The sequence below is a fragment of the Elgaria multicarinata genome, chromosome 14 (assembly GCF_023053635.1).
Source record: "Elgaria multicarinata webbii isolate HBS135686 ecotype San Diego chromosome 14, rElgMul1.1.pri, whole genome shotgun sequence".
Classification (NCBI taxonomy): domain Eukaryota; kingdom Metazoa; phylum Chordata; class Lepidosauria; order Squamata; family Anguidae; genus Elgaria; species Elgaria multicarinata.
The window spans coordinates 33,310,463-33,335,138 of record NC_086184.1 but is presented as its reverse complement, the minus strand read 5'-3'; the positions used below and the strand labels follow the sequence as shown (position 1 = coordinate 33,335,138).

Sequence of the window (24,676 nt, the reverse complement as noted above, 5' to 3'; positions counted from 1 at the left end):
TTGAGGAATGGTATAAAGAAGTATGGGACATAGCCATTAATGATAAACTGACATGTAATATTAAGTGGAGAAAAGGCGCAACTAAAATAAATGAGTTCGAAGGAATCTGGAAACAGTTCCTAGTGTTTGTGTTTACTAAGGGAAGTGGGAAACCACCAGCAGAAGAAACGATTAGATTTTGGACTCAAGAATGATCCCGAGGTGGGGGGTGCACTTTTATGTTAAGAACGAAGATGTTGTAGTGTGATAAGGTATATGTAATAGTTTTTGATATTTGTACTCAACAATTATTCAATATGTATGTAGCAGATGTTTGAAGTTTTTTTTTCTTCTATTGTGTTGTTTTAGTTATATTTTGGAATGTTTTTTTTTATGTTTATATAGTGTAGAAAATGAATAAAAAAAAATTAAAAAAAAAATGGAATTCTCAAATAAGGCAAGACCCAAATTGCCAACCTGAAATGCTTAGCTTGTAAATTAGACATATTTGCAGAAGATTCCATACCTGGTTGATGATCTTGTTTGCAAAATGTGTCAGCTTCCAAACGGATTTAATTTTAGAAGAAATGACCAGGTATTCAGAACAGGGTGTTTTCATTTCTTTCTGCAGCCACGAGGGCTCTTTTGAGAGGTGGAAGCACAGCTCCCTCGGTGACAAGGGGGCTCCCCCGCTGCACTGGAGGCCATATTCTGTGTTCTGTTCTGTGACTTTGCAGCATTTGACACCCACTCTTCAGCAAAGAGTATGTAAAGAGGTGGGCTGCAAGGGGTGCAGCTGGGAAGGTGGAACTTCCCAGCTCGGAATTTGCAAATGACACAAAACTAGGAGGTCTGGCCAACACCCATGATTACAGAATGAGACTGCGGTCTGGTCTGGGCAGGTTGGAAGACTGGACTGCGAGGAACAAGATGTCCTTTAACAAGGAGAAATGTAAGGTATTACACTTAGGGAGGAAACATGCAGGGTACACATACAAGGTGGGGGAGTCATGGCTTCAAAGCAGTACATCGGAGGAGGATTTGGGTGTGGTCACTGACAGTGATCTGAACATGAGTCAGCAGTGTGAAATAACACAGTTCTGGGCTGCATTAGAAGAAGTATTGTATCAAAGACATGTGAAGCCCTTATTCCTCTCTACTTGTCACTAGTGAGACCACAGAATTGTTTCCAGAAGGACATTGACAGGTTAGAAGAGGTTCAAAAGAAGGCAACAGAGACGACACAGGGACTTGAGGGCATGCCCTATGAGGAGAGGCTGGAGTATCTTGGGATGTTCAGTCTGGAGAAAAGAAGAGTCTCCGACCTCAGGCTTGCCGGGTCCTTACCCGTTCTTCCAGCAAATGCTGCTGGTCAAACTCTAAGGAGTAGAACTCAATGGGGAAGCAGCAGGGGTTCTTCACCACCACTTCAGCCTCGTCCCCAAGGGCGTAAGGCAGGAGGGGCCCAAGCTCCAGAATGGACGGACTGAACTCCAGGCGTGGCTCCAGACCTTGCCCAGAGACGTACAGCCGCAGTTGCTGAGTGCTCTGGGAAATGCTCAGAATCAAGTAGTGGTGGTAGAATTTCTAAAATGAAAAGAGATGGTTTAGTACCAGGAAAGAGCAGGTGAAAGGACAAAACGTTTGCTGTTGCCAAACATCTCAGCTGTGCTAAGGAAATTGTACCCATGCGCTATGCTGGGAGGTTTCCCCATAATGAGGAAGAACTGCCCTGCCCTGCATTTGCGCTCTGCATAGTGACGCCACATGTTCATCCCTTCTGTTGCTGGGAGCTTCTGGCTTTGCTTTGTAATACCACCCTCCTGCCTACATCCTGGTTCTGCCTGTACCCACATGGGCAAGAATCTACCTGCCGACTGGGGGCAGCGCTTCTTGCCTCTGGTCCAAAACGTTTCTGCCACAGTGAATATTATTAGCCTTTAGAGGTACCATAAGACTCTTTGCTGGTTTTGCTGTAACAATGTCCACCGAGTTTGCACTGCCTGTCATGTAGCCCAGCCATCCCCCACCAGGTGCCCTCCAGATGTGATGGACTACAACTCCCAGCATGCACTGAGGCTAGCCTCTTCCCAAGTTCTGACCCCTAAGAACTCTGGGCACACCTATGACCTGGGTTCACATTCTTCAACGTCACCACCACCCATGCATCAAATCAGGGACATTGTTGATGCAGTTAACACAGTTTACCTGACTGCCAGAAAATTAACTATTAAGCAACACTGCAGGCCTCCCCTTTGGCAAACACTATTAGAGGACTCTCACATTTGACTCTCGAGAACACTTCACAATATGGTTGCAGCATGAACAGCGCCCGGCTCTCCTACCTCTTCGCTTGGTGCAAACTTGACTTGCACATTGAGTCGCTCTCCAGGTGCCAGGATCCCGTAGGGAGGTATCATCTCAAAAACATGGGGCTTACTCTTTAATTTGTGGTGCATCTTCCGCCGCAAGGTAGCTGGCATATGCTTGTCCACCTAAGCTTACCACAAAGAATGAAGTCACTGCCTAACAACAGGATCTCTTGGCCAGTATGAAGGGACCTCTTATCCTACCCTGTGCCTGCTTACCCTACCCTGTGCCTGTTGGCATTCTCTTCCCCTCCTTATTGTTTTACTATGATTTTATTAGATTGTAAGCCTATGCAGCAGTCTTGCTATTTACTGTTTTACTCTGTACAGCACCATGTACGTTGATGGTGCTATATAAATAAATAAATAAATAAATAATAATAATAATAATAATAGTGCTACAATCCAGATGCCTGCAGAATTCCCACAGGCAACAAAAGGCCTGCTCATGCTAGCTGAATAGGCCAAGGGCTGGTGGCAGTTCAGAGAGCAGCTGTGCAGCATCGCTCGGGTGGCCCTGCCCTCCATCCAGGGGAACAAGGATGAAGGGGTTTTCTGTTGGGGACCTACCTAGGAAGTGAGAGGAGCTCAAGAGAACCACACAGCACTGGCTTCTGCTCTTGTCATGGCAAACTATGCCCTTCAGAAGCAGGCCTGTGACTGAGGAGAGGAGAGGAGTTCACCTATTTCAGGGTTGTTCATCCTGCTTGTTTGCTTGTTTTGCATTCTGAAATCTTGACGCTGAATCAGTAGTTGTGGATTTAGCCCGGCTGCATGGCCAACCTCCGGGCTGACTCTTTGGAGGGCCCTTGCGCAACACCCCCTCCTGGGGCCCCCTCAGGGACTCTCCCTTCCCACCACCGTTGTCACCAGCTGCTCTTGCTGCTCCTTCTCCCGCTTGCTCACTGGACAAGCAGAGGGCCAGTGCGCGAGTGGACAGAAGCGCCTGCTGCCTACTTGCTCGCCACTGTCAGGGCCCCAGCGAGAGGCGGGTGAGCAGCAGCAAAAGGACGCCAGTCCAAGGGGCCTCTCGTCACTGGGCCCAACCATGCTGGCCCCTGACCCAAGCCCTGGCCAGCCCCGTGAAGTTCTTCCTTTTCAGCCTTTCCCCTTAGGAGCCTGCGGGATTCATGCCTCAGTGCTGTATGGCTCAAAAGAACTCAAGAGGAGAAAAGCGCTGTAGGAGCAGCTTTATCTCTGCTGTGTAAAGCTTCACGGCCTCATTTCTACAGCTCAGGGCGCAAGGGCAGGAGAGGTTGATTCTTTTCTGGTCAGTTGGCAACCCTAGCGGATGGAGCCTAACAGCTGGGAAGGGCAAAGGGAAGAGTGGGGCCAGGGGGCTTCACCTTTTTCATTTGCTCGCTGCTGGTGGCAAACCACTCACACGTGACCTGCAGCTGATTATGGAGCTGGATGGTCTCCACTTGGCACTGCCCACACTGGACAGCACAGAACTCCAGATAGTCGTTGGACATGCAGAGGGAGGGCATAATCACCGTGGCGCGGAGAGAGACGTGGAACGTGGGCCCGGACAGAACCTGGAGCAAATACACGAAATCCTCCTAAGCGCAAAGCGCAGGAAACGTGACCTCCCACAAGCCCTTCCAGCCCCCAGCCCCCACCCCCGGGGGGGCTCATAATGCCAAGCCTGTGTCAGATGGGAAAGCACTCCGGAGATGACAGAGATACGAAGGTCTGTTTTGGATCAGAGCCAGGAGGATGTAATGCGCATAAAGTAGCGAAATGATCTACGAATACAAAATACCTCTGGAATCTCAACGGGGAGATGAAACCTTGCCTTTTATACACACCATCCCACAAAGTCCACTGTCTTGGCTTTGTCAAGGGAGTTACCACTGACTCAGAGGAGGGGACTGTGGTTTCCATCCCAAACCCAGATACAGAGCTGGAAGACACGGTCTTAAGGGCCCTGGGGAACCTGCAGCCAGAGCCCCCCCCCCGGCGAACCCTCCCCCCCTCATGCCGAGCACCACACATTCACCCGCTCCTCCATGCCTGATGGGCCCAAGGTTGGCAAGGCTCCAGACCAGAACTTGGTTCCTTGAAGCCAGGGCAGGGGAATCTCAGGCCTGAGGGCCGCCTCTTTGGCTTCCTGGAGCCCAAGTCTGCCTCAGGCTCCCCTATACGGACACTCTTTCCCCACAACCATCCATTGTTAGTTGGTTTTCTGGTTTTTGTGCAGATTTCCTCCATCCTAAAAAGTGAAGTGCCTCCCTGAAGGCTAAGTTGCTTTAACCTAAAATATGCTTGTGCGGCATTTTTGGGGGTATTTTTGGCCCCGCCCCTTTGCCTTCATCTTCATCCACCTCTGGAACCCTTCTTGGAAACGGAGCTCTGCACTGCTGCTTTAAACTCCTCCCAGGCAAGGAGGGCTGGGCTGGATCCCGACACCAGGGGCCTGCTTTGGAGTGAGGTGCAGCCCTGCAGGCTGGCTGACCCTTTCTCCCGACTTTGGCAATCGGGTTCCCCCCCCCCCCCCCCCAGCTCTTGTACAGCTGTCCGGCTGCTGATTTGCACAGCCTGCTGCCTCCTGCCTGTCTGTGCAGCTCCATGGCCAACTTTGCCCTGAGCCTGTGAATCTCCCGTGACACTCAGAGGGTGCATGATTTGTTCCCTGTTGAAACTGGTGTTTACGGTTCCGTTCACTCCCGTGTTTCGTTCTGCGCATTACGTTCTGGCTGTAATGTAGGAGGACGCATATAAATATATAAACGCGTAGCACTCTTTGTACGGTGTGTTGGCCCAGGGACGTGGCAGGAAGGCAGGGGAGAAGGTTCACGGCACCTTGATGGGAAGGCGCACTTCCACCTCTCCGAGGGGCCTGTTCGCACTTTGGGGATCAAACTGCACGTCGAATGTCTCTGTCTCGCAGAAAGGCAGGTTCTTCACCCGATCCAGTTCAGTACGGAAACCTGGCTCCAAACAGCAACAGAATCATCCCTCACAACTTGAAGTGTTGTACAAAGAAAGAAACCCTCTGTCTACCTATCCTCACATTTAAATCTCACCCTTCCTTCAAGGACCTCAAAATGCCATACATGGTTCTCCCCCACATATTTCACCTCACAACAACCCTGTGGAGGCAGGTTAAGCTGAGAAACAGTGAGTGTCCTAAGGCCACCCAATTAACATCATGGTTGAGTAGGGATCTGAAGCTGGGCCTCCCCTTTGCCAGCCTGGCATTCTCGCTGCTGCACCACACTGGCCCTCACTGCGCCCAGGAGAAGCTTGTGTCTGCACACCGTGGGGACTCCCTTCGCTCCCAGTTGGAGCCGTTGATGACAGAGTCTCTTCCATGGTTCTGATGTTGTATTTCAAGTATGGAAGGGCTCCGGGGGGAGGGCTCCCCCTTATGATGTAGGGACAGTGGGTCAGCTCTTTTATCTCTCGGAGGGCATCTAGGGGTGGAGTTGGGGTGGAGATTTGTGGATGAGGGCCAGTACATTTTGTTTGCAATGTTTGGAGATAGGAAGCCCATTACCTGTGTCCCGCAGGACCCGTCGGTCTGCATGGAAGGATACAGGGAACTGACTGGTGTTCGTGATTTTCACAATGTGGGTTCGTATGGTACCCAGGATGATGTAGCCAAAGTCCAAGATGTACTCAGGTAGTTGTGCTCTGAAAAAGTAACACTGCCTGGTTATATACAGGTCTCTAATACTCAGCTGGGCACGGCGTGAGCTACATTTTCGACAAGGGTTCACGGCTGTAAACATTTAATCAAACTCAGCCTCCCTTATGCCGACACTCTCTTGGGTGCATTGATGAGAAACAGAAAGGGAAGCCATGGGAATAGGACTCTGCCCGTTTTTAGGGGCTCGTAGTTCAAGTGTAGCCACATTCAAAAGAGCCGGATAAGATACTGTTGGGCAACCCTGCACACCTTGGACAGTCTTCCAGGCAGCAGAGCAGGGTGGCTTCCCCCAGGCTGCAGACCAGCTGTGGAAAATCATAGAGTCATAGAATAGTAGAGTTGGAAGGGGGCCTGTAAGGCCATCGAGTCCAGCCCCCTGCTCCACGCAGGGATCCACCTTAATGCATTCTTGACAGATGGCTGTCCAGCTGCCTCTTGAAGGCCTCGAGGCCCACCCAAGAAGCTCCGCCACTTTCCAAAGGCAGGGAAAAGAGGGCATCGGCACTCACTTGACCAGCTTCCGGCGAGCCCGCTGGCTGGCGGCGGAGTCCTCCATGGGGTCACAGCCAAGCAGCTTCTGCTGCTCCAGGGCGTGCTCCCGGACAAGCAGCCTCTCCATTTCCATCTGCAGCTGCGTGTCAAACTGCAAGAGCCAAGAAGAGTCAGCACCCTTCCACCTGGGCCACCAGGACCGGGCCGATGGCCCATGGCTGCTCCTGTGTACCTGCCTTCTGGGCATCCGCTCTCTTAGGGCTGAGGCCCACCACTGCCCCGCCCTGCCTGTGAGGGCTCTCTGCTCCTTGGCCCATAGGGCCTCCAAAGCATTTGCCATGATCAGGGGCAGTCATTGGGCAGCTCTTCTCCCTGGGGTGATGGGGACCTGCAGAAGGGCAGTCTCTCTTCGTAGGTCCAGCCACGGGACATGTGGAGCAGGAAGCACCAAGAGAGCTCACAAAATACCTGATGCCGACCTGCCCCAAGTCAGCTCCCCTCCACCCAGCCAAGCTCACAATCAGCCGAGGGGGCTGGTGGTCTTACTGCAGTGATGGATTCATCCACGGGTGGGTCAGCAGCCACCGGCTCTGAGTTAGTGATGGAATCTTTGTGGGATTCCTGTTCTATCCGCTCCTTTGCTTCCTGGAGGAGGATGCTGTACCGCTCATTTCCTACAGGATACAGAAAGGGGGGGGGAGGTTTGCCAGGATTTGAGCTGCGCTTTCCAAGGGAGTTCTGCCACCTGTGGGTCTTCCATCTGCTTCAAGTGGAAGAGGAAGAAGCATGGAGCAAGCCATCTCTACCTCTCATGTTTCTGGGTAGATCCAGGCAGATTCTGGGGAAGGCTCCCTCTCCTTTCAAGGTGATGCTGTCTGGTTCCAGGTGGGCCACCTGGATTTGGAAGGTTCTTTGGAAGACCTCAGGAACTCCAGGCAAGTAATAGACCTTCAGCACCTGCTCCTTCCCTGATTCAATATAACTCTAGAAGATGCAAGAGGCAGGATGTTGGTCAGGCAAAATTGCTTCCTTTCTAAACAGGTAACAAGGTGCAGATGGCGAAGCAATCAAGCACTTGCTGAACAGTGTCCTGGGCTTAAACTAGGTCCCTGGGAGTCACTACAGGATTGAACCAGGGGTGGAACTGGAAACCACATTGCCTTAAGCTAAAGAACTGTACCCAAGACTTTTTCTTTAGTCTTGAGTGCAGGCTGGATCTATAAGAAGCATGATGTTAGCCAGTCGTGCATGTGTAGCTTACATTTAAAAAAAAACTCCAAATAAACTCAAAATATTCTGGTAATAAAATCTATTACCAGAATAAATCATGCAAAGCAAGCCCCGCGTTCTCGTGTCCTACAGTGCAGGAGCGCCCAACTGAATTCTGAGCTGTGACGAAACAACCTGGAGCAAGTAAGGAAACAGGAACATCCTTCTAGTGGAACGCTCCCACCTGGCCTCCATGGCTTACTTCCAGCACAATCTATAGATGCCTACTCAGAAATTACCCCCATTGAGTTCAGTGGAGCTTGCTCGCAAGTAAGTGGGCATAGAACTGCAACCTAAGCCATGGGTCCCTGAGCAAGGCGAGAGTAGTGTTGGCTCCCTTCAGCCTGAGTGTTTGTGAGATGGACAAGAAAGGAAAGCTCTTTCCAGGAGGCCGAGCTGGGAAGGAAGGGAGCCCACACGGAGGGATGCTCGCCTGGCCTTTGCCCAGGGGCCGAGGGCAGGCGGGCCTGGCGGCCTCTGCGCTGGGAGGACACGCGGACAAGAGCCTGCCTTGCTTTAAAAATCCAAACGCAAGAAGCGGCGAACCTTAAGCACCCCGGCCTGTCTCCCTTTTGTTCTTACTCACAGCAACGGGCAGGGTCAGCGGCACTCCAGGCAGAGGGCTGTCGGCGGAAGCCAGGATACTGCCAATCACGGAGTACTCAAATCCGACTTTCCCTGTATTCCTCAGTGTGATCTCAGCCATGCTTATCTGATCAAAAGGCTTAGAGGGAGAGAAGAGGGCGGAAATGCAACGTGAACATGCAGGCGCGTGATGGAAACCTCGAACGCGTCTTGCCTGGGTCGCCCCTTCGGAGCCTGCCTTGACCTGCTGGGCGGGAGGCCGCGGGACACGTGCAGCACCGGAGCAGGCACGACGCCGGGCGGGCGGGAGGGTGGCGGCCTCCAAAAGGCCGCGCCCACTTCGCCCGGCCCGCAGGCGGCTCTGGGCAGGCTCCTCCGGAGGCTTCGTTACCGGCGGCAAGCTACGCTACGCAGGGCTGTTTCTGCCTTTGGCCCCGCCCCCTGCAACTCGGCCCTCGTGTGGAAAGAGGTTCCGTGGTAGCCGTGGTGCTCTGTGCACGTGTTCATGTGCGAGGCAGGACCCCAGTTCCCTTGAGGATGGCCAGTGGGGCGGGGGGCTGGCGAAAGGCCGCGCCTGCCTGGGCAAGGACGCGCCTCCAGCCCTGGCTCGGCCAGACGCGCCTGGCAGAAAAGGGCGGAGGGCTGGGCGGAGAAGCCCCGCTCTGCGCAGGAGGGCGCAGCGGCAGCTGCCCGCTTCCCCTGTCTAGCCGTGCTAGTTGTTTTAAATCTGTCGCTGCACTTTGGAACCTTGCGCCCCCGCCAGGTTTTATTTGGTTATTGATATTTTATACTGCAGTTTTAAAATTTAAAACGTCTGTTTTGCATGTTATCACGCTGTATGGTTTTAATGGTTGCGAACTGCGCAGACGCCGCCTTGGCTGTTGGGCAGCATAGAAATGTAGTCAGGGCCGGTGCTACCATCAGGCCCACTAGGCAGCCGCCTCGGGCGCAGGCCTCAGAGGGGCGCAGGCCTGCCCTTTAAGGGTCACCGTTTTATACCAATTAGCCGTTTTAAGTGCTTATTTTATTGTTTTATTGTGGTTTTAATTTTTGTGAACCACCCAGAGAGCTTCGGCTATTGGGCGGTATAAAAATGTAATAAATAAATAAATAAGAAAAAACAGAATAAGTTCAAGTTTTGTGCTTTTTATTTTTTCTACAAAACATCTGTTCTTAAAAATCAAAGTTGGCAAAAAAAAAATGGGGGGGGGAGGGCAAGTAGCTCCCCTTGCCTAGGACGCAAAATAGTCTGGCACCGGCCCTGAATGTCATAAATAAATAAATAGCCCTGTCTTTCCAGCACTGACTGGCAGCATCAGCCCTCCAGGGTTTCATGCAGGATTCTTTCTCCAACCCCCACCTGGATACACCAGGGATTGAACCCGGGGCCTTCTGTGTGCCAAGCAAGGGCTCTGCCATGGTTCCTTCCCACAGGGTTGTACTGGGGCTGCCTGGAGGGGAGGGCAACCTTCCGCACGCGAAGGAGCGCTCATCCAGCCCGGAGAGCCCGGCTTCAGGGCCTTCAAGAGAGGCAGGGAGGTGTGGTGTAGAGGCAGGCAAATATAAACCACTGCTTGGGAGCGAGGGCAGGAGTTTCAGGGACATGCCTCCCTCTGGCCACCTGCTCCTCCAGCTCAGGGCTGTTGCAATGGGGGAGCAGGTTGAAATGGACAGAGCACCCCGTGTTCCAGCACAAACTAGATATGAACCCATACTAGATAGGTCAGCTCTGGAAAAGTCCTGATCAGATCCAGAGGTCCAAATTCGCCCACCCCGAGACTTGTACGAAAACAGCTGCAGGTGGCAGAAAAGCACAGCGGTGGTTGATTCATGCAGACGATGGGCCCGGAGGACTGTGCCCACAGCAAGAAAAGAGGAGCGAGAGAAGAGCTGAGGCCAAATGCAAGAGGCCAAATGGGTGCCAGCTGTTGCGCCTACCTGGAGTCCGTAGTCCACCTCCTTCCTGTCAAAGGCGTAACTCACAAGCGAGGCCTCACCACGCAGCAGGATCTCATAGGTGGGGCCCCCTTCCACTTCGCAGAGTGCTTTTACACAGGCAACAATGTCAGCGTGGCCATAGAAGGTGAAGGACATCGGGTGGGTCTCGTTGGGCTGCAGCACTCCGTACAGGGGCATGATGTCAAAGACCTAGTTGGAGAGGAGAGGGAGGGAAAGGGGCGTTGCACACAAGCAAGGGCAAGAGGCCTCCCCCAAGATGCAGACAAGCTGGAGGGGGTTCAGAGGAGGGCAACCAGGATGATCAGGGGTCTGGAAACAAAGCCCTATGAGGAGAGACTGAAAGAACTGGGCATGTTTAGCCTTGAGAAGAGAAGACTGAGGGGAGACATGATAGCACTCTTCAAATACTATACTTAAAAGGTTATTACACAGAGGAGGGCCAGGATCTCTTCTCGATCCTCCCAGAGTGCAGGACACAGAATAACGTAGGTTGACCATATGAAAAGGAGGACAGGGCTCCTGCATCTTTAACAGTTGCATAGAAAAGGGAATTTCAGCAGGTGTCATTTGTATATATGGGAACCTGGGGAAATTTCCTCTTCATCACAATAGTTAAAGCTGCAGATGCCCTGCCCTCTTTTAAATCTGGTCACTAGCATAGCTCCTGCAGCTTTAAATGTTGTGATGAAGAGGGAATTTCACCAGGTTCTCCATATATACAAATGACACCTGCTGAAATTCCCTTTTCAATACAACTGTTAAAGATACAGGAGCCCGGTCCTACTTTTCATATGGTCAGCCTAAATAACGGGCTCAAGTTACAGGAAGCCAGATTCCGGCTGGACATCAGGAAAACTCCCTGACTGTTAGAGCAGTACGACAATGGAATCAGTTACCTAGGGAGGTTGTGGGCTCTCCCACACTAGAGGCATTCAAGAGGCAGCTGGGCAGCCATTTGTCAATTTATTTATTATTATTATTTATCTATTTATTACATTTTCATACCGCCCAATAACTAAAGCTGTCTGGGCGGTTCACAAAAATTGTATACTTTAAGGCAGATTCCTGCAATGAGCAGGGGGTTGGACTCAATGGTCTTAGAGGCCCCTTCAAGCTCAACTACTCTATGATCCTATGATTCTAAGAGCTCTTCCGTAGTAAGCGCAGGAGCTAGAATCCAGTGTTGGCACTGCTGGGCGACTGCCAAGGCCCAACCACCCCGCCATCTTGCTGTTGCCGCCCATTCCCCTGCCCCCTCCCTCCAGGCAAACAGTGAGAGAAGCCGAAAGGGTTGGGCGCCCCTTCTTCTCTCTCTCTTTCCTTCTGGGAAGTGGTGCCCAGAAGCAGAGGCAGGCCAATGGGCTGTGGCAAGAGCAGTGAGGAGGGGAGGCGGTGGTCCACAGGAGAAGGGGCCCACAGGGAATATTTGAACCCTTGCTCTCCAGCACTGGGAAGGACAATCAATGCTACTGTGAACATGGCGTCCAGACATTTGCTCAGACTCTTCCTGGGCAAAACCAAAGGACTTTCCTTCTCTTTCCACATCACAGCACCTTGTAATATGAGGATGCCAATCTGGAACCCATTTGCAAGCTTGGTCAGTCCAAGGACAGAAAGCCACGGGCTGAAACAGCAGCATCTGGGAGCGATGCATCGTGTGATCTGGATGGCTCCAGTCTCTGGCCGAGGAGGAGGAGGCAGCCCTCCTGGGTCCATGTGGGGAGCAGAGCTGGCCCCCCACCCAAGAGGCAAGCCCGGGAGACTGGGGTGGCTTGAGCTGGCGTGGGGCAGGGCAGATGGGGGAAGGCCCACTCACTTCTTCCACGCCTGTCAAGTGATGCTCCTCCGGTTCAACACGCCACAGCACTTCTTCCTTGTCCTGTGCCTGGATGTCCTTTGGAAGCTCCTCTTCTGCTTTACCAGCAGATGGGAGTACAGGCTAGAAAAAAGAGCAGCACACCCAGATCCATCACCACCGAGGAGGGAGGGAAGGAGGGCTCGGTGGAGCTAGTCCACCTTTTCTTCCTGAATGGATTTTCCACAGGAACGAAAAAGACAGAAGCAGCAGTGGGGAAAGGTGGGAGGGTGATCAGTGGATGGCAACGACGTCTGGACCGCCTGTAAAATTTAGTGAACGAGGCAGGGCGGTGATGGTGTCATAAAAGCTTCACCTGGAAGCACCTCGCTTGAATGGGTGGGAGAGGCGACACAGGGAGGCCGTGGAGTGTCCCGAGTTTGGAGTTCATCACAGAGGGGCTGGGCGGGTTGGAGAATGGTCTCCCGCCCTGGTTTTCTTATTCACCTATTTTATGGAGAAGGCAAGCTGAATATGAGCCAACAGTGCGATATGGCTGCAAGAAAGGCCAATGCTATTTTGGGCTGCATTAATAGAAGTATAGCTTCCAAATCACATGAGGTACTGGTTCCTCCCTATTCGGCCCTGGTTAGGCCTCATCTAGAGTATTGCGTCCAGTTCTGGGCTCCACAATTCAAGAAGGACGCAGACAAGCTGGAGCATGTTCAGAGGAGGGCAACCAGGATGATCAGGGGTCTGGAAACAAAGCCCTATGAAGAGAGACTGAAAGAACTGGGCAGGTTTAGCCTGGAGAAGAGAAGATTGAGGGGAGACATGAGAGCACTCTTCAAATACTTAAAAGGTTGTCACACAGAGGAGGGCCAGGATCTCTTCTCGATCCTCCCAGAGTGCAGGACACGGAATAACGGGCTCAAGTTAAAGGAAGCCAGATTCCGGCTGGACATCAGGAAAAACTTCCTGACTGTTAGAGCAGTACAATGGAATCAGTTACCTAGGGAGGTTGTGGGCTCTCCCACACTAGAGGCCTTCAAGAGGCAGCTGGACAACCATCTGTCAGGGATGCTTTAGGGTGGATTCCTGCATTGAGCAGGGGATTGGACTAGATGGCCTTGTAGGCCCCTTCCAACTCTGCTATTCTATGATTCTATGATAAGGCCAACACAAGAGCTCTATGCTGAAGGCGTGTGATAGGGAAGAGCCTTAAGCCACGGAACTGAGAAAATGCCAGGCAAAGACTAAGCCAAGCCACGTAATCCTGCCCGATCACAGAGAACTTGCCACAGAACTTCACCGACTGTGAAACTGCTGGGCTGAATTCGGAGGGGTGGCAGCCTTGCATTCTAGGGAAGCCAGAAGAGTTCCTGCAAGCAGCATATGTGTCTCAGGGGACTTTTGCATATGTCTCTTGGCTTCCGGACAATGCAAAACAAAGGGGCAACCTGCCTCGCCCCTCGGTCTTTGGGTCCGAAACTGGGCCGCGGGACTAATCCACTGAGCACCGCTTCTCTGCACCACTAGTCCTATGAGGGTGCTTGTGCAAGGCCACCAACAAGCGCTCCCCCCCTCTCTCCCGCTGCTGCTGCTGCTGAAAGAGTTTGCCCTGCTTCACCAGGTAGCAGCTCAGACTACAGCTGACCCCGGAAGGATATATGCACAAGCATTTTGCTACCTTTGCTTCTGAGCCTCTTCTTGTAGCATCCAAAGGTTCTTTGAGGGAAGCCTCTTCTTTGTTTGTCCAGTTAATGCTTTCTTCTACAGCAGCTTCTCTGAGGTCATAATATTGGGGCAGAAATGTACTTAATGGTGTACAGGGTAGTTGGGTATATTTCTTTAATAGCAAAAACTAGCATTAAAAACAACAACAACAACATTCTGTTTGTCTGCAGCGACGGGAGAGAGGACCAGCGCCGTCGGCCCCCTCCTCTCCCGGGGACAATTTCCATTCCAGCTTTTTGTCCTTACAAGAACTTTACGAACCGGCTGCCCTTAAAAACTTTAAGAACTTTTAAGGAACTCTTTGCCCTCCCCCCTCCCCATCTTTTCCCCTTTTTGTCTCAAGTCTTTGAGGTGGAAGCTTGCAGGCAGGGACTGTCTTGTTCCTTATTGTTTTTATTGATCTTACCTAAGCCACTCAGGGGAGCTTTTTAGCTGAACGGCAGGAGAGTGTGTGTGTGTGTGTGTGTGTGTGTGTGTGTGTGTGTGCGCGCGCGCGCTATGCTTGCCTCCAATTAAATACTTAAAACATTAATCTACAACATCTAATGTAAATTACTTTGATTAACTGACTTTCAGGTCAGCCCTCCAGATGTGTTCGACAGCAATTTGGGGGAAGCTATTTTAGGTAGTCAAATGCACCAAGTATAGACAAAATGTCACTTTCTTTTTTTAAACCGAAAGAAAACATAGAAAAATTAATTTGGTAGCAGGAAATTCTGCTTTTGCATGTTTGTCTTCTGAACAACAACAAAAAGCAGAGCAATGCAAGGTAGCTCTAATGAGTAATGCCCATCACCCAATCCCAAGGCTCTGAGTATGTGACACCCACACCTTTCTGCTTGGCTGTCTGGAGCTCAGCCTGCAGGAACTCCAGGGGCTCCTGCTGCCATGGGGCAAACAGCATCTAGGGCCAGGACCTGGGGTGTGGGTGTCTGCGTACAGCTCCCTCAAGTGTGAGCTCTTAGAGCTTCAGCTTGCAGCTTCTTCTGGGCGATGAAGGGCTGTTAGGCTCCCACCCACTCTGGCTGGCCACCAGCCCCCCCCCCCCCCCAGGTAGAGAGAGGCCACCATAAAAGGGCAGCATAGTCTTCCTGGGCCTGGTCTGTACGGCCCCTTTTGTGAATGTCTCGCTGCTGCCCACAAACGTCCCCACCACCATGGACCAGAAAAGAGTGGCTTCTCAGTGGGGCTGGCTTGGATGCCACCGGGAAAAGGCTGTGTGCCCACCCACCCCGGGGTGTTAGTGCAGAGGCAGAGATGCCGTTCTGTACACACCTCACAGAGTCTTTGCTGTCGCTGCGACTTGTAGATGTCTGCGGCTGCTGCTGCAGCAGCTCCTGCTCTTTTGCATCTTCCTGTTCAATTAGAGGTTTAACTCCTCTTGGGCTGAACCTGCAAAAATCCAATGCCGTTTTGTAAGGGAGAAAGCCAAAAATTGCATTGCCTCTGGCAGCGCACACCAGACGGCCTCTAGCTTTTATCCTGAAGAAGCCAGGGAGGAGAACGTGGAGGAAGAGGGGAAAGCAGCTCCTCATTCCAAACAGCCAAGATCCCATGGGAAGTTGCCCCCCCACCCCAAGCCAGCGTGAGTTTGGAGATGTGGTAGGAACCATATCGGGGAAATAGAAGGACATCAGAAGAGCCCTGATGCTGAATCAGACCAAAGGTCCATCCAGACCCACGTTCTGTTCCCACAGAGGCCAGCCAGAGGCCTTAACGAGAAGCCCACAAGCAGGACATGACTGCACCAGCACCCTCCCTCCCATCCATGTTCCCCAGCAACAACTGGTGTCCACAGGCCTCCTGCCTCTGATACTGGAAGTACCATTCATCCATCATAACTAGTAGCCATTGGAAGCCTTAATCCTCCTCCATGGATTCTTCTAATCCCCTTTTAAAGCCACCCAACTTGAGGGCAATCGTTTTGTGTTCTGCACACGTACAGCACTTTTTAAAGAAAAATTTAATTGGGTTTTGTATATAGAATCATAGAATAGCAGAGTTGGAAGGGGCCTACAGGGCCATCGAGTCCAACCCCCTGCTCAATGCAGGAATCCACCCTAAAGCATCCCCGACAGATGGTTGTCCAGCTGCCTCTTGAAGGCCTCTAGTGTGGGAGAGCCCACAACCTCCCTAGGTAACTGATTCCATTGTCGTACTGCTCTAACGGTCAGGAAGTTTTTATAAAAGAACAAGAATTATCTTCATGTAAATTATCAAAATAATTTGATACATTTATTCCTAGATAATTAACATCTATACTTTTCTAGCTTATGGGGCAAATTGGGACTAATTCTTAAACTTTAGTGTTCAGTGGTAAGAATTTAGTTAGATATATTTAACTTTACAAAAAGCTCTATTACACCAGCATTATACTGTGCAATCACTGTGAATTGCATGCAAAGAACTCTGAAGTTTTCCACCTTATAATCTGGTTTGATTGTGAAGGACTCCCATGCATCCTGCCTTAATTGTGCAATAAAGAAAAAAAAATCGCCATATTTAGCCCCTACATTTTGAGCGTATCTTCCGAGGCACCGCTGGGGTGCAGGAGCAGGATTTTAAAGAAATGCATACATCTGCGTAAGCTTTAAAGATAAAGACACCAAAATTGGCATAGTAATAGATATTAGGGAGAGCTTTAAGCATTCCAAATTTGAATTGAATTGGGTCATCCGTTGATTTTTAATGATTTTTTACATTTCCCCCCTTAAACTCACTTCCTGGTATGCAAAGGATCGCTGTCGCCCGGTAGCAAAAGCAACAACAACCATGAAAGCTTAGCACTATGGGGATAATCCGAGGGAAGCAGGTAGGTGGTATATGAAGCTGAAAGAAAGACAATTGTGCTACTAGGAGGAGGGCTTGTGGAATGAGCTCCCCAGAGAGGTCCGCCTGGCGCTTACACTGTACTATTTTCGTCGCCAACTGAAGACCTTTTTATTCTCTCAGTATTTTAACACTTAATTTTAACTTAAATTTAAATTTTACTGTTCTAACTCTGTATTTTAATCTTATCAATTTATCAATTTTGCTGCGTGGTTTTATCCTGGTTGTGCTTTTTATACTGTATTTTGTATTTGTGCTTTTAACCTGTTGGTTGTTTTATTATGGTTTTAATTTTTGTGAACCGCCCAGAGAGCTTTGGCTATTGGGCGGTATAAAAATGTAATAAATAAATAAAATAAATAAATAAATTTCAAATTGACAGAAAATATTTTTGATCTTCCCTAATGAGTAAACTAGATGGCACAGAGTGAACACAACATCATCTGCAAATAGTAAGGTTTTAAATTCAGAATTCCAACTTTGATCCCTTGAATGCTGGAGTGATTCCTGGCATTTAATGCAAGAGATTCAATACAAGGCAAAGCAGTTTGGGCGAGGGAGGAGGACCCTGCTGACAAACGCCACTCTCAAAGCCCCCCACCCCACCCCGCAACTCTTCGTCTACACATGCATCAAACTCGCATCTGTACACGGGTACCCGATGAACGTGGAAGTGTAGGGATCTTTTGCAGAGGTGTGGGGTGCACACTTTGGGCCCAAGTCCAAAGTGGGGAATTATTCAATGTATACCCCATCTACCTACAAAATGCCCTAGGTGGCTCACGGGCAAAGGTAAAGAGTAAACATTTGTTTTACAGAAGAGAAGAATCCTCGATTGGCAAACTAGCCCCGAAGCAGAGCCTCCCTTGACCTGGCATCTTCCAGATGTATTAGACTACAACCCCCATCAGCAGATCTGGAGAGCGCCAGGTTGGAGGGAGGCTGCCCAAGCATTTGGGCTGGCAGAGCAGATCGTTCCTAATGAGAGCAATAAAGGAAGATGGAGCGAGGGGTTCTGGCTTGCCAAGAAAGGCTTGGGGAAAGGTGGGGCAGGGCTGGCGACACAGATGGGACAGGGGGGGCCTCTGCACTCAAACGACCGGGGCGACACAAGGGGCAGCGGAGGAGCAGGGAAGCCAAGGCCAGGATGTCTGCCTTGTTTCGGAGTAAGGGGGACCCAAGCAGCCTCACTTCCTAGTTGGTCATGGGTGCTTGGAAGCAGGGATAGTCCACGCCCTGCTCCTCGGGCTTCTACTCACGGATTCACAGGTGATCCAGAAACAGCCCAAAGGCCTTTGGGCCCAAGCCGTTATTCAGGGGTGCAGAGGGCAGCTCCAGACAATGGCCACCTGGGACGCTACCTGAACTGAGGAATGTAACAAATGCAGGCAGAGGGCGGAGGCAAGGGAGGGGAGCAAGCACAAGTGTGCGTGTGCTTACATTTGGCCCAAGGCCCTGAGAGGCCTCAGCAGAATGTCCCAGGCCGGGCTTGAGCGGGCCTGTAGTTGGCGGAGTCACTACAAACACCTTGTCTACGTCCTCAAAGCTGAAACCGATCCCAGCGGCCTCACGGGAGCATCCCTGCTTTCCTTTGCCTTCTCCCAGCAGCCCTCTCAAAGGACTGGAAACGAGGGGCAGCTGGGGTCAGGCATGGCCACCAGCTCCTGCTCAGGGCTCCTCAGCTGGGCCTTCAGCCACTTTTCTAGTTCTTGGTTGATTTGCCCTCACTCTCCCTGAAATCCTGCCTCATCTGGTTCCTTGTCCCCTGCCTATTTCAAAAAGGCTCTTTGAGTTGGCAAAAATGGCAGCGGGCCCCCGCACAGGGCTCAGAAATGCTTTTAATGCAAGATATCCTTTTGCTTTGAGCCCAAACATCAAAGCTGCACATGGTGTACCAAAACACATCTATTGCGGTATCACAATGCAGCAAAAAGAGACGGCAGTAGAGATAATTTTTGCAGGGAAGTGCCCAGAAAATACACACATCATTGCCACAGCCATGTGTGACCATGCCAAGAATCAGGAAGAAGGAAATGTGGCATCAGAGCACAGAAATCCCACCAGACAGACACGAGAACAGACAGGCCTGGCCGTGCCGTGTCTGCCGACGGGGCTGGCTCGGCCTCGGCCTCTGAAATCAAAGGCTCATCAGCAGCCGATGCAATCGTCCCCGCCAGCATCACGCCTGGTGCGCCCCCCCACCCCACCCCACCCCACTGCTTCTCAGGATTATGTAAACACAATCACATCTCTCTACTCTGGTGCCTGCGGCCAGGAGCAGAGGAAGCGGCCTGAACCCTCCCCCCCTCCCGGCCCACTCTGGTCTACTTTGGGACCGGCCGGTCACCCACAGGACCCACCCTGCTCCCTGAGGAGGAGGCCGTTGACGCCACAGCCTGGTTGAACCGTAGAGCTGAGGAAAGAGCAGCAGGGCAGCCTGAAGCCCAGCAGGTTCTCGAGTCACTGGCAGAGCCCAGAGGCTAGCCGCTGGCACAAGGGGGAGAAGAGAAAACACCCACATCTGGGACCAAAACTCCTAGGGTGAACCCACAGCACGGAGCCTGGGACTGGAGGGTGTGCCCCCCTTCCTTAGCAACCAGCCCTAGCTGAGCTCACTAGAGCAGGAATTGCCAAGCCATCACCTGCCTACGCAAACAGCACCTTGTGAGGCACCAGCCGGAGCCTGAAGCCGGCAGCGTGGTCCTGCCGGTTGACGTCTCTTGCTGGCTAGTTCATCCACTGCTGCTGTCCACCCACCTGCCTGCCGGGGCCCTTTTTCTGGCAAAGACTTTGAGTGCTTTCCAGCCCCCAGCATCTATCCAAGAGGCATTTGCAAAAGGGGCCAAGACAAAGCCAGGCATCGTGAATGAAGATGATCACAGGCTATTACAAGCCTTCTCCCACCTGGTGTCCTCCAGACCACAGGATGCTGGGAGCTGCAGTCCAACACAGCTGAAGGGTGCCGGGTTGGAGAAGGCTGAACTACTAAGATCTTGGCTTGTCATGTGAATGCCAGTGGCATCGTTTATGAGATCAGGATGGACGTGAACACCCACTGTGAGGTGACCGTAGAAGCTGCTTTGGAGAAACATGGTCCTGTGAATCCTCCCTCCCTCACCATGAGCACAACTGGAGAGGAGAGGGGTGGAAATGGGAACAACCTAGGTTTCCTTCCACTGGGACTTACTTCCTAATTGGGAAAAGCACTGCAAATCGACATGCATTTTTATCCTCGAAGGGTGTGTGGATGTGATTCCTAAGAGATGGGTGGGCTGCTTCCCCTCCCCCACCCACGTTGTGAACCTCCACGTCTCCTGCACACCTGGCTGGAGGACAAACACATGCCAGGTTGCTGGGGCCCCTCAGCATCAATATTCGCTCCAGGAGCCAATCTGCTTTTCTTCTGGCTACATGCCTCTACCTAAACGAAGCGATTCAGTTGTCTTCTCCTGGATCCTGCTTCTTTTGAAGAGGCAACCTCTTTCCACCCACAGCATCCTCTTAGGCTCCTTACTCTTCTCCCCAGAGCAGAGAGAAGAGTGGATATGGCTGTCCATCCAGAGCTGGCTCTCTTTGCTTGACATTCACGCTGTTTGCCCTGGCACGTCAGAAGCTAAGCCCTGGGCACTGGCTCCACCAACCTCTGCCCCCAATGCAATACTCTGTCAGCCTTCAACCCATCAAGCGGCTTCCCAGTGATGGGCAAAACAAACTGAGCTACGGAGTGCACGCCGTTGACACACTGGTGCTGGAACATACACTTAGTGGTGCTTTCTCTTCTTCCCCTCATTACTGCCATTACCTTTGGATGGGTCAAGGTGCCCATGAAACTTTCTGGACGACAGACATCCTTGCCTCAAGGACTGCATGCTCCAGCGCATAATGCAGACAGTAACGTTCATTGACAAGAGGGGCTGGGAAGGGAACGATTTGGTTCTGAGGAACTCTGAGGTCACTGGCACCAGATCCTTGGTCTCAGCATCTGGGTCAGGCTGGGAGAGCATTTCATTCATGGTCAACAACAAATTACAGATCTTGGAGACCCGTACAGAGCATGTGGATTTGGGGGTTGGAGTCATTATTTATTTTAAAATGCCCAGCAGCCTTACCCAGCCTGGTGCCCCCCAGATGTGTTGGGCTGCAATTGCTCTCAGAGTTCCCCAGTTCAGCACCTCTGGAAGCAAGCAGGCTGGGCAAGGCTGGTGGGTAGATTGCATGTTTGAGGCATTATTATTTATTACAGGTCTGCACTACCCATTAGCTGAAGCTCTCTGGGCGGTTTACAAGACAAAGCTTAAAACGATAAAATACAATAACATCATAAAACATAATATAAAACTATACATTTAAAACAGAATAAAATCAAAGAAGCAACCAAGATAAAAGCCATCAGCAGTGAAAAGATCTAAAAATGCTCTAATATAATGTTTAAAACAGAAGGACTAAAAAAGCTTGGGGAAATAAAAAGGTCTGCCTCTAGTGCTGAAAAGGCTACAACGTCAGTGCCAGGTGAGCCTCTGTGACCTAAACATACATTTAAATAAAACAATGAATAAAACAACCACAGTTCTCTGGATCCTTTGCAGTGCCACAGAGGATGCTGGGGAGCAACACTTCCTGTGTGCCATTGCAGGAAATCCCAGCTTTCAAGATAGAGTAACGCAGCCAATTGGTGCAGCCAACTGTCTTGAGATGGCTGGGAGGGAAAATATTGTTTATAAACTAACAGATGTGGAACAGGGGCATAAATCTGAGCTCTATAGTCCATCCCCATTCTCCCCACCCCCATCACTTCCTTAACGTCCAGTCTTGTCAGGAATCTCTGTCTTGGAGGAAATCATAGAATAGCTGAGCTGGAAGGGACCGATAAGGCCAACCAGTCCGACCCCCTGCTCAAGGCAGGAATCCACTTCAAAGCATCCCTGACAGATGGCTGCCTAGCTGCCCCTGGAATGCCTCTAGTGTGGGAGAGCCCACCACCTCCCTAGGCCATGGGTTCCATTGTTGTACCGCTCTAACAGTCAGGGAGTTTTTCCTGACGTCCAGCCGGAATCTGGCTTCCTGTCACTTGATCCCGTTATTCCGTGTCCTGCACTCCGAGAGGATCGAGAAGAGATCCTCTGGCCCTCCTCTGCGTGACAACCTTTCAAGTCTTTGAAGAGTGCTCTCATGTCTGCCCTCAGCCTTCTCTTCTCCAGGCTAAACACGCCCAGTTCTTTCAGTCTCTCCTCATAGGGCTTTGACTGTTTCTGCTGCTGAACTGCTGTTCAGAGATGTTTCTAGGATTCCAGCTCCATGTACAAAGTCGCCTCATGCAGGGTCCAGGCCAACGAGCAGCAGCTCCCCCAAGCTCTCAGGCAAGGGCCTTGCCCAGGTGTTTTACTGTTTTACTCTGTACAGCACCATGTACATTGATGGTGCTATATAAATAAATAATAATAATAATAATAATAAGAAGGTGGAGATGCCAGGGGCTCACAGGCCTCCGCAAGGGGTCAGCTTCTTGTTTCCCCCTGCTGGAAACCTTCCAAGCGCTTTAGCACTCGTGCTAGTTGGGATACCACCCCCTGTACTCTGTAATCCCAGTTTGGCTTGGATCATAAAGAAGCAGCGTTTTGAAAAGGGTTGGGGGGAGTAGAAATATGCTGCAGCAGAAAGCCAAACAGGTGCAAGGAAAAGGGGTGATATTTCAGGAAATATTCCAGAGCCCCGAAAAGGAATATACGACGTGTCTGGATTTCTTTGCATCCTTCTAAAACGTGGCACAGTAAGCCAGCAGAGGACTGAGCAGTGTCACACCTGCTGAGCTTGCCTCACAGAGGACGCTTTGGGGAATACGAAATGGCATTTGCCTTTTTTGCAGCATGGCCCTCCCACTCTTTCGACATGCAACTGTATGCATGTGAGGGCGGTGAGGGGGGGATAATTCCAGCCAGAGTAATTTATGCAGCAGAAGGGAGTATTTTCATGTGTACACTCCCAAGGGGAGAGGGAAATGAAAGGTTAAGACTGAATAATTAGATGAACACCATAAAAGTCACTGCCCTAATTATAAGGTCCAGAAATAAAACTAAATAAATTGCATTCTTCACCCCTAGCTGAAAAACAGATGTTAATCTGAATGACAATTAGTTGCTGTGATGAAAGGCACGGAGTGGATACAAGAGCCATGGCCTGGTTTTTTTGCTACCAAACTGTCAGGCCGCATTAGCTGGATGTAATTATTTGAGATCCACATGACGGAATCAGAACAGAAATGTTATCTGACAAGCTGTGCTTTTTCCTGGCCTTTTAATGACCAAGTAGAGGTGCTAACAGCTTGGAAGCTACCCTCAGGCCCAGCTCCGCTCTGGAGTCAGGTGCTGCCTGCTCAAGGGCCCAGAGAAACAGCGTGATGGGCTAATTAACACGCAAAGAAAGGCAACCAGGGAACCAGACCAGGTCCAACATCACAGCCCTGCCAGAAGGTTAATGAGGAGCCCTGCAGAATGAAAGGCCCAATCCTGTAAAAATGCTGGTGATGCTGCTGTGCACTGGCTAGAGCAGGTGGGCTTCATACAGTCTTGTTAAAGTGCTCTTATGCCATAGCAGGGATAGGGAATCCAAAGGGATATTTGTCAATTAGTACTGAGGGCCAGGTGGGAAAGTCAGAGCAGAGACGGCAGACGTGCTGCTGGGTGGCAGCGCCGTCAAATACTCTGATTTAAGCCGTTTCCCAAGGGGTGGAGGTCGGCGTGGGGGTTTCTGGGGTGTCTGCAGCTCACGTTCATTCCTATTTGCCATGTTGCCCCAGAGATCCACCCACCTCTCTAGTGACCCTCGAGTTGGAAGGGAGCCTCCATGGTCCCTTTGACACTTATTTATGGTTTATTTGATTTGCATTCTGCCTTTCCATCAAGAAAATGGTTTGCAGAGCAGCACAGGAACTTAAATTGTTGAGACAAAGCTTGGTCAAAGCAAAAATAAAACAAACACAATTAAAAAAACACAATAACAGAATAAAAGCAGCACCTGACCCCACAGACCAGCTTACATGCCAAGAGCCTGCTTGAATAAAAAGGGGAAGGTAGCAGGGAAGCAGGGACCCAACCTCGCCTCCCTCGGCAGGGAGTTCCAGAGTCTGGGAGGGGCCGCCAGGGAGGCCGCCTCTCCCGTCGCCACCCAACGTGCCTCTGAAGGCAGCCGTGCCAAGAGGAGGGCCTCTCCCAACGCTCTGAGTGCCCAGGCATGCCTGCATGGGAGAAGGCGGTCTTTCGGGTGCTGGTCCCATGCCTATTCCGAGGGCCCTGGCACCACTGAGTCCACTTAGAAGCAGCTCTGTCTAAAGCGCTGGGGGCATCGATCACTCTTTCCAAGGCAGAACTGGATCACAGAGAAGGGACGGTGCCTCATGTTGGTCATAAGGACATGCGAGGAGCCAAGCTGGGTCAGACCAAGGCCTCTGGACCAGCATCCTGGTTCTCCCAGAGGCCAACCAGATGTCTCTGGAAAACCCCAGGCAGGACAGGAGCCCCACGGCATCCTGCCCTTGCATTCCTCAGCAACTGGCATACAGAGGTATAGTTGACAAGAGGAGCGTGAAAATCCTGGGGCAGGGCTGTGGACTTGACTGCTAGGAATGGCCCATCCTTCCTAAGCCCGCTAAGAGCAGAACCTGAAGTTGCCCTAGAGGGAAAGGGAGAAGAAGGAAGCTTGCTCCCAACACCAACTCGCCTTTCGAGCATCCGCGACAGGGCCGTTGCAGCTGAAAGGCCTCAGAATCAAGCCAGGCATCTTGGCAGGACTGGCCTGAAGGATGCCAGGGCCATCCCTTTTCCACTGCTGAGGGCCAGGTGACTCTTCAGGGGCTTCCAGATGGAGGGCTCCTAGCACTACTAATGAGAAGGCCCTGGGCAGACAATTTGCCCCACTTCTATACTGCCCAATGGCCAAAGCTCTCTGGGTGTTTCACAAAGATTAAAACGCTTAAAAATACAATATTGCACATAACACAATTTTTCTTCTCGG

At 51.2% G+C, this 24,676-nt stretch overlaps 1 protein-coding gene across 1 annotated transcript in view; it reads right to left on the bottom strand.

Annotated features, from left to right (window-relative positions):
- The window catches only part of HYDIN (HYDIN axonemal central pair apparatus protein), a 210,699-nt gene that overhangs the window by 94,944 nt on the left and 91,079 nt on the right, over positions 1–24,676 (bottom strand). The window contains exons 23-34 of the mRNA XM_063141487.1: positions 15,121–15,232; positions 12,125–12,247; positions 10,288–10,497; positions 8,351–8,488; positions 7,302–7,479; positions 7,063–7,169; positions 6,513–6,646; positions 5,851–5,987; positions 5,154–5,281; positions 3,695–3,886; positions 2,325–2,474; positions 1,327–1,566 (exon numbers count right to left, since the gene is read on the bottom strand). Of these exons, the coding sequence (XP_062997557.1) occupies positions 1,327–1,566; positions 2,325–2,474; positions 3,695–3,886; positions 5,154–5,281; positions 5,851–5,987; positions 6,513–6,646; positions 7,063–7,169; positions 7,302–7,479; positions 8,351–8,488; positions 10,288–10,497; positions 12,125–12,247; positions 15,121–15,232 (1,849 nt within the window). The remainder of the gene's footprint in view (positions 1–1,326; positions 1,567–2,324; positions 2,475–3,694; positions 3,887–5,153; positions 5,282–5,850; positions 5,988–6,512; positions 6,647–7,062; positions 7,170–7,301; positions 7,480–8,350; positions 8,489–10,287; positions 10,498–12,124; positions 12,248–15,120; positions 15,233–24,676) is intronic.